Below are 9488 nucleotides of genomic sequence, written 5' to 3'. Positions count from 1 at the left end.
CCCACTCACTCATTCTTTCTCTCAAAAATAAGTAAGTAAATTAAAAAAAAAAAGTCTTAAAACTTATATGGGCTATTGCAAGTTAGCAAACACTTGATTTTAGCAGTGCTGCTTACATTAGTATGAAATAGCTACCCTAAAACATAGAAGATATATTTTTTAACTGGTAAATTTACCAGTGAGAGTGCTAAATAAAAGATTCCAAATCTTCCTAGTGTTTATTTCTAGAGTGAGGTCATTTATGTTTTTGTATTTAGTCATTGGAAAGAAAGAAGTCTGTTATTAAATAAGTGGCTATGATTGTACTTACTGAAATTTGTTCTCCTCTCATTGACTTACAAAATTGTATTTTCTTGGGTTTTGAATCCAGGGTTGTGGGTTTGGGCCCCGTGTTGGGCTCTGTTGGGTGTGAATCCTACTTAAAAAAAAAAAGTTTCTCATAGTTCATATTCAGTTTCCAAAAGAGAAAACTAAATGCAATGTCTTCTTATTTTCTTCTGTGCTTAGACAATCTCGGCCACCGACAGCTCGAACCAGCAGCTCAGGATCCTTAGGATCTGAGTCCACAAATTTGGCTGCCCTCTCTCTAGATTCTCTCGTTGCCCCAGACACTCCAATCCAGTTTGACATCATTTCTCCCGTGTGTGAAGATCAGCCTGGCCAGGCAAAAGCCTTTGGCCAGGGAGGCAGGTGGGTAATGGGATCACAGGGACCGTGGTTCTCTGGTCTGTAAATCTCACATATGTGTATCAGCTGTGTTGTACTCTCTTTAATTACCTGGTTTTGGTAGTTGAGAAAGAATCATGTAGATTTTCCTCTTTGTTTTCTGCCTCAAACAAGTAAAGATCATCCAGTTTAAGAGAATTTATTTTTTTGTGAAATTATGTAATTTTGAATTATCAGATCTGCTTCTGGCATTTGCTCTTAAAATTGCAGAAAAAAGCTAACCGTCCATTCTTTAGGTCATGACAATATTTTAGAAATTCTTGAGGGGCACCTGGGTGGGCTATTTCAGCTAAGGTCCAACCAACTTCAGCTAAGGTCCTGGTCTCGTGGTTCGGGCCCTGCACTGGTCTCTCTGCTGTCAGCACAGAGCCTGCTTCGGATCCTCTGTCCTCCTCTCCCTCTGCCCCTCCCCGACTCACTCTCTCAAAAAGTAGAAATAAACATTAAAAAAAAAAAAAAAGGAAAAATATCATCTTGGGTCAGAATAAGAAATCTCCAGGAAGGCACTAAATTCATGTTATGAATTATTAATCTTTTGTTTATATAATGAGAAGTATCAAATCTGTTAAAATTTTTCTTGGCTCTGAGATGAAAGAAATGTGACTTAAGGGAAATTTATTTAAGTAGGTTGGACAACTAATAAATTGATTTGGATCTACGTGGCTGTGACCAAGAAAAAAATAATTTCTATTTGATCATAGAAATCTACTTAGCATTTGATAGAATAGGTCAGACATGTATTATGGAGATCAATTTCATGTTATCTTAATGCCAACATTATTTAAAACAGCTTAGCTCTCTGTTTGCTTACAAAACCTATTTTCACTTATACTTTTCTTCCTTCATTGTGGTGTGCCAAGAACCAAGCACAGAGGCAAAGTAGCTCCTATTGCTAGTTAGCTTTTCTTGCATTCCATTACGTATGCCTTCAGAAATACAGGTTTAAAACTTAAAAATGTTCAAATAGCATAGTCAACTTGCAGCATGGAATAAAGGACCTAAAAAGAGGTTTTTAAAATCCTAGGAAATCCTTGGCATTTTTCTCAAGTACCTAAATTTGAAGCTAAATCAGCTGTTCTGAGATCTCCCCCTTTACTTAAATTTAAGAACTTTTGCAACATGGTTTATTATTAGGATGTTGGTGTGTGTGTGTGTGTGTGTGTGTGTGTGTGTGTCTGTGTCTGTCTGTCTACAACAGCTTTGAGTTCAGCTTACTAAGTGTGAAGGCAGGGGCCACTGTCAGAGTAAGGCAGTCATCAGTAGTGTGCTTAACAGGATCAGGCATGTCAGAGCTTTTGAAAAAATGTGTGTACAAGTTTTTGTGACTCTTAGTTTTTAACTTTAGTTTTTAACTCCAGTTTCAATGATTGAGATTTCTTCCATATGGCTCATGATAACTGACCATTGGTTCATAATTTTTAAAAACTTTTCAGGCGCACAAATCCATTTGGAGAATCTGGAGGAGGTACAAAATCTGAAACTGAAGGTAAAACAGATGTGCAGTATTCTTTATTTAAAAAATTCTCAGTGGTAAACCATGTGAAATAATTTGTTTTTATTCTGGTGTATGCTGTTTTAATGGTAGCTTTACTTTATAGCTTTCTTTTTGCTCGTAGTACATGCAAAGCAACAGAACTTAATCAGGCTTCAAGATTTCATTAAAATTCTAGAATATCATACTTTTGACTTCATAGTCAAATTCTCAGTGCAGAAGATGTCCTTTAAGCTTTTCCTAGCAGCTCATGGTTTCTTCTGGTAACTAGAGCATGACTTTTTTCTTTTTTCAGTAGCAATTTATTTTGATTAATTTCAAGCTTACAGAAAAGGTATAATAGTACAAGGAGTTTTTTGTTGTTTTTTTTTTTTACTCAGAACCACCAGTTGTTAAAGCATAACCTTTTGCTATTGAATTTGAGACCTTAATTTCCTTATAACCTGAACACTGTAGTTAGAAGTAATTTGTAAATACTTCTACCAGGTTGAAGTCTTTACTAGAAAATCTAAAAGGTAATGACGTGTTTTATTCTTTAGGAAGAGATATGTGGGATTTAGAAATATATAATGTATCTTGTTCTTTTGTAGATTCTATTCTTCATCAGTTATTTATTGTTCGATTCCTTGGTTCTATGGAGGTGAAATCAGATGACAATCCAGATGTTGTTTATGAAACAATGCGGCAAATTTTAGCTGCCCGGGCCATCCATAACATCTTTCGTATGACAGAATCACATTTATTAGTCACTTGTGATTGTTTAAAGTAAGTATGGCCTCCCCCTTAAAAAATTGTACAAAAAGTTTAATTTCATCCTAATTAAAATTTGTTTTCCAAAATTTTAATTAAAGGTTAATTGATCCACAGACGCAAGTTACAAGGCTCACGGTGAGTTCTGCATGCTTAAAGCTTTATTGGAAATCCCTCTGTGCACATACACATCTCTATCTTTATAATAATTCTGAACCTATATATTGAAATATGGTAGTAATTATGATTGGCTAAGTTATAATTGTCTATGGACATATTCCCCCATAAAGTTATAATTGGACATTCCATGCAACTTAAAGAATCGTGCAATCTGCTGTGATACTTAGTTTTCTTAGTATATGATATATGCTGCTAGGTAAGGGATAGACACAGTAGTAATTAAAAGGTAAACATGATTGAGTTTATAATTAGGTTGAAATAGTTGCAAGTATACACTCCTATTTAATCATTTAATAATATAGACCATTTTTATTATTTGATTTTGTAAAATGTGTAAATGACCAATAAGTTGAATATTCAACAACCTCTTAATCTGCCTGGTGATCCAAACCAAATAGTACATTTTTTGTTCCTGGATTGCCATGTTGTTAAAAAAAAAATGGGCTCTACTGTTCTGTTTATGATATATTTATAACTTAGTGATTGAGTTTGTTCTGTATAAGAGTGCAGTTGTGTTTGAAAAATCTCAGGTTTGCTTCTGATGTTTTCTTTGGCAGTTTCCATTACCCAGTGTAGTTTTGTATGCTACACACCAGGAAAACAAGAGGCTTTTTGGATTTGTTCTTCGGACATCAGGAGGCAGAAGTGAAAGTAATCTGTCATCAGTCTGCTATATATTTGAATCAAACAATGAAGGGGAAAAGGTATACATGGCCTTTCAAAATGTGTTTCTGTTGTGAAATACGTATCATAGTCAAAGTTCTTAGTAAGACTTCTGAAAAAAACTCCCAGAGTTGGCCTGCTTCAGCAGAGTTGTTTGACCAAAGCCTGCTGCTCTGAAGATATCTGAGCTGATGTGTTGGGCCTTCTGACTACAGACCTGTCCCTTCCCTGGCCATTGAGAGCTGGTGCAGTCTTCTGGCCTCATTAACTTACTCGGACTGCAGTATATTCCCACAGTCAGCCTTTTCCAGATGTTTTCAGTGTAGAGCAGCAACTGCTTGCTTCATTCTCTACAAACCTTACCATCACAGTAATGAATTTGAGATAACAGGAAGGTGGGGTGTGTGAAAGAGGCAAGACCCGGAAGCAGAAACTCAGACTCTGAAGAAAGTACACAGACACTTCGTTTAGGGACTGGAACATTCTTAAATCAGCTTTTGCCTGAAGCAGTATGTTATAATGAGTTGTAAATCTAGTTGCACCAGCCGTTTGGATACTTGAAATTGTTACTTTGAGAACTGGCTGAATTTTTCCTATTTTTTTCCCCTTTTAGATTTGTGATTCTGTTGGACTGGCAAAACAGATAGCTTTGCATGCAGAACTGGTAAGAATCTAAGATACTATTTGATGATCTAAGAATGTTATCTAAAGTAAAAAAGTTCTTTCATTTTAGCAAATAAAATGATTTTGCTATGCAAAGTTATCAATGGATACTATTGCTGATGTAGTATTTATAATTTGGATAAATGACTAAGAATGTAAATTATTTTTAGTGTGCTTTCATATAAATATAAAAAATATGAAAAGGTTACAAAGACCATATTGAAAAGTTTAAAGTTGTTTCATTTAATTCATTAGTTGTATTTATCTTTTTTTAGGATCGTAGGGCATCAGAAAAACAAAAGGAAATAGAGAGAGTAAAAGAGAAACAACAGAAAGAACTCAGTAAACAAAAACAAATCGAAAAGGTATGTAGTCCTAGTATCTAGATCTTTTTTGATGTGATGTTTATGAAGTTTCCTTATTTTAGCACTGTGACTTCCAGCTTTGAATTTCCAAATGAAAGTCTGTTTCTGCTTCCTCAGCCACTTCATAATCAGATGATGCATAGCGCAGCAGAAAAGGAAGACCTCTGTCTTCTGATAGGATGTTTACATTATAGTTACCGATGTGTACTTGACTTGCTGTTTAGCAAACATACCAGAACTTATATTTCCATATTCCAGTGAAGGTTGTTTCTATCAAAGCAGGTCTTTTGAGAGGCTGTGTGTGTGTATGTAGACTTAACTGCCATTGCTGAAAGCTGTATTGGCCTCCAGGAATGAACATCTGTTTATATAAATAATGTTACCACGAGTGTCAAATCATTGTCCATCCAACAGGATAATTTTTAAGTTAGGTAAGTTTCAGAGCAAAATCTGGAGAATGCATTAGATGGTGATACAAGAGATTGTCAGGCCTGGTTGTGGCAGTAGAAAAGAGACATTTGTGGGATACTTGATGAGCACAGATCAGCAGGAATTGGGAATGGATTGGACTTACGGAGAAAGGAGAGGGATGTGATGATGGCCCTGAAGTTGAGACTTTCTTGCTAGGTTAAGCTGAGGAGATCAGCAGTTGATTTAGTAAGGTAAGTTGGACAGAGAGGGGGAAGAGAAGGGATGTGGAGTGATCCATTATGAGCCTTTTAGTGTGGTATATAGTGGAAGATAATGATGGTCTGAGTGTTGTTAGCCATAAAAATGGAGAAGAGGGAAATGTTGGCTTTACAGGATTTCTAAAATGGTGCAAAAAGTCACTTTGTTGTTGCACTGGTTGTGTGTAGACTTTGTTTTCGGTTAGTTGCCAGAATTATGCATACATGCTCATGACAAAGATTGAAGCAGCTCTCAAGTATATGTTTTAAATACATAGTTTTGCGTTTGATTGCAAACAATAAAGTTAGTTTCTTTTCTGTCTTTTCTTCTAGGACTTAGAAGAACAAAGTCGATTGATAGCTGCTTCCAGTAGACCCAACCAAGCCAGTAGTGAGGGGCAGTTTGTTGTCCTTAGCAGTAGCCAGTCAGAAGAGAGTGATTTGGGAGAAGAAGGAAAGAAAAGAGAGTCAGAAGCATGAACTTTTCCTTGCTTTCTGGTTGGTATAACCCCCCCCCCTTGGAATTTATTGACGGTTTCTGTGGTGAAATGGCACAAGGTAACAACTATGTTGAAATACCAACGAGACTAAAGTTTATATTTACTTGTTTTAACTTCATTTTTAAAAATAAGATTGACCTTGACTACTTAGGTTTGCATTGCTTTTTTTCCTTAAAAATAATATACTATGCAGTAACATCCAATTCCACATGTCTAAAAGAAACCTGTTCATCTCCTTGAAGTATATTGCTGAGGAATTAACACCCAAGCCTTTTTTCCTTCATATTGTGAACTTCTTATCTTGCATTGTAATTGGCTATGACCATAAGAAACCATTTAGTCTTCAGATATTCATGGATCTGCTTCCTCTTCTCATTAGGAACATTTTTGTTATCAGTGAGGAAGCTTTCAACTGAATCAATTCAAAACCCTTTATACAGAGAATTCTACAAGATTGCAAATATTTTAACTATTAAATGTGCAATAGAACTTTTATAAAATAATTAGAAAAAAGATTTTAGAATTAAGGTTTCAAATTGTGGCAGGTGGTACTGTGATTTCAGGGCACTTTCTAGGATTGCTCACATGTCTTTGACATGTGACACCTGATGCCAGTGGGAAAGAAGCTTAAGTGTCTTCAGTTCAGGATTGATACAGCCCTTGGCATTTAATGATCATATTTCTTAGTTCTCAGGTTGGAACTTGAATTATTGCTGCAGAGCAGTAATGGTTAAAATAAGATTTTGGAATTTATTAAAAGGGACTTTTTTTTTTGTTTAAGTACATTTTAGATTAGGACTTAAAATGTAAAGATAGTGTTACACGATAATACATCATATTTTCTGCATTGCGTGAAATAATTTTTATTGAAAATCAAGTGGCATTTCAAAAGAAATTCTGTAACAGTTGATGCCTGCTTAAAGTAAAAATGCCCAGAGTTTAGTTTAGAAAATGTAATCTTTTAAATTTCAGACTGATATGCACAGTATTTTCATAATTCCATGTTTTGATAAATACTGATCACCACTTTATATCCATAAAGGCAAATAACTAATATATGAGAATAGAATAATTTGCACTAATTATTGTACATACTTCTACTCTTCAAATGCTTAAAAGGTCTAATTCCATGATATATTGAAAGGAAAGAGAATGTTTGGTATAAGAGAGTTGACCAAGGAAAGATTTTAGCCTGGTGCCAAGGTTAAATAATATTTCCCTCTTCCTCCTTCTATGTCAAAACTTGATTTTTCTTTCTTTATTTTAACAATTGCTGATAAAGATTATGTTCCTTTGTTTCACATGTAAAACTATATATAGACATGTTAAATACATTGAATTAAATAGTCACATATCTAAAATTTTCAAGAGATAAGCCAGCCACTAAGACTAATTTTATAAGGGAGAGAGCCCTTTGTTTTTTGATATAGTCTTGTTACTCCTGAATTTAGAAACAGCATCTGTTTTAGCTCTCACAATATAGTGTGGCTGTTTCACACGGTATACACACTGTTCTCTGTGGACTGGGATAATTATGTATAGGATGATATTATTTTTATCCATGTGCCAAATGGGAATAATGATTACTTGATAATCATTATTTTGAAGGCTTATGTTACCAAAACATAGTAAAAAAGCAAAAATTTACAGAATACTTTCTGAAGACAGTTGATTTTGTGCTTACTCAATAGGAATGCTTTCTTGATAGTTTGTGTATCATTCCTTTGAAGTCGTAATTTTCATGGTCAACACTTGATTAGCCATGGCAGGTCCAGCTTTTAAGGCCTTTCTGAGAATTAGTAAACTCTGTTTCATTAAATCTTTATACTATTTAGTTGTCACCTCATTTGTTCAGATGAAACTTGTCACCCTATGACGAAGGTGGTCAGCATTAGGGGCAGTTTTATGAGGCTGGCACTTTGCATGGTACCTAAGTGCTGCCCTTTGTTAGTATTCTGGGTCAAAGTGAAGGCTAGGGTTAAAGGCTCTGGCGGGCTTAGGGATGCTGACTGACCTGTAGTTCCTTTTAAGTCATGTTTTGATAGGAATTTCCTTAATAACACGCCTGTGTCCACAGATCAGACCAAAGAGCATTCCAACACCAAATACAAGTCATTATGTCGGATTAGCAATTTTAGATATTTCAACTTTTGTTCCATTACTTTAGAACTATATGAACTAGTCCATACTGCAGATATTTTAAGCATCAACTTTAAGAAACTCTCCTTTTTTGTTTGAAGAAGGCTGCCTGTGGGTTTCTGCATAATGTTAAGCTGATCTTGGTCTGTTACCCTTTGAAATCCCTTCTGGCTCTTGGATGCTTTGGTGGTAATTGAATTAGAATTTGGGATAGCTTTCTCAGATTCATTCTTAACTTGATGGTTTTTAGAAATTAATAAAACTGATTCTTTAAAAGAAACTAAGTCTACCTAATTCAGCTATACACTCTGCTACCTATACAAACAGTACTTTTATAATTATGGTAATAAAATCAGTAGATAGGAAACTAAGTATTGCTTCTCCCTTTAAAAATTTTAAAGACTTGCTAACAAGGGATTGGACAAAGTCCCCAAGGCCAGTCTTGTTTTTGCCATTTCTACAATGACTAGTTTAATTTCAAAAGAATTCTCAGACTCTAGGGGTGGTAAAATGATACTACCTTTATGCTTGGGAAAAGGGGAGTAGGGTATGTGTAACATTCTACACAACATATATTCCTGTATGGTAAAGGTATCTGACATTAATTTGGAGTTATGTGTGGGAGCTACGAATATTTAAGATTTGAATTTTATTATTAAATGCTGACAGACCCTAAGATCCCATGTATTGCAAAACCTTCTGCTACCTGAATTAATAAAATGAAAATACTAACCTTGGTTTTGACAACAACCTCCTAGGATTCAAACTGTACATTTAAAAAATATTCAGACACACTGATTGTAGCAAGCAAGCCTTTCATTTTATTTTTTAGCAAGTTTAGCTTACTCTTCTTTCATGAGATTTTGTTCTTCTACATTAATGACACGTACTGAAACTGGAACTATACTACACTTTTAAACTAGTCTCTTGTGGCTTGTACTCATGTAATTTACTTCAGTTAATATGAGAACTGGGGATTAAGTTATAACTAATGTGCAAAACTGCTTTGTATATTTGGTGATTTTGTAATGTTAAGTGGATTGGTTAATTCTTATCTCACTGATACTATTAATCATGCATATATACAATTAAAAATCATGCTACATTTCCCTTTAGAATTGAATTTGAAGAACTCGGTTTTATGTAATGGTGGTATACGTGTGGGGTGGAGAGCTTATTTTTTCATTTTGTCAAAGTAGGTATTCTCTGACAAGGCTTCAGGAAATATGCTGTTAGAAAATTTTTAAAGTATAATAAAGTCCATGATTTTTGTATAGTCTTTTTTGTATGTAGTATTTGATATATACTCTGAATTTTATTTCTCCACCTAACTCCAAATGAT

General features: G+C 34.7%; 1 protein-coding gene across 5 annotated transcripts in view; it reads left to right on the top strand.

The window, feature by feature from the left end:
* The window catches only part of APPL1 (adaptor protein, phosphotyrosine interacting with PH domain and leucine zipper 1), a 42709-nt gene that overhangs the window by 26686 nt on the left and 6535 nt on the right, over positions 1–9488 (top strand). For 3 of the 5 annotated variants that reach the window (XM_077776646.1, XM_077776643.1, XM_077776647.1), the window contains 8 exons: positions 508–690; positions 2160–2212; positions 2809–2983; positions 3070–3106; positions 3706–3852; positions 4425–4475; positions 4750–4839; positions 5841–9425. In XM_077776646.1, coding sequence (XP_077632772.1) covers positions 508–690; positions 2160–2212; positions 2809–2983; positions 3070–3106; positions 3706–3852; positions 4425–4475; positions 4750–4839; positions 5841–5987 — 883 coding nt within the window. In that variant the 3' untranslated portion in view covers positions 5988–9425. Of the gene's footprint in view, positions 1–507; positions 691–2159; positions 2213–2808; positions 2984–3069; positions 3107–3705; positions 3853–4424; positions 4476–4749; positions 4840–5840; positions 9426–9488 lie in introns of those variants that run through there. The other 2 variants (XM_077776645.1, XM_077776644.1) reach the window with 1 other exon arrangement.

The sequence above is a fragment of the Crocuta crocuta genome, unplaced genomic scaffold, assembly GCF_008692635.1.
Source record: "Crocuta crocuta isolate KB4526 unplaced genomic scaffold, BGI_CrCroc_1.0 scaffold87, whole genome shotgun sequence".
In the NCBI taxonomy this organism is placed as follows: domain Eukaryota; kingdom Metazoa; phylum Chordata; class Mammalia; order Carnivora; family Hyaenidae; genus Crocuta; species Crocuta crocuta.
The sequence above is the reverse complement of the archived record's forward strand: the minus strand, read 5'-3'. Positions and strand labels throughout refer to the sequence as shown.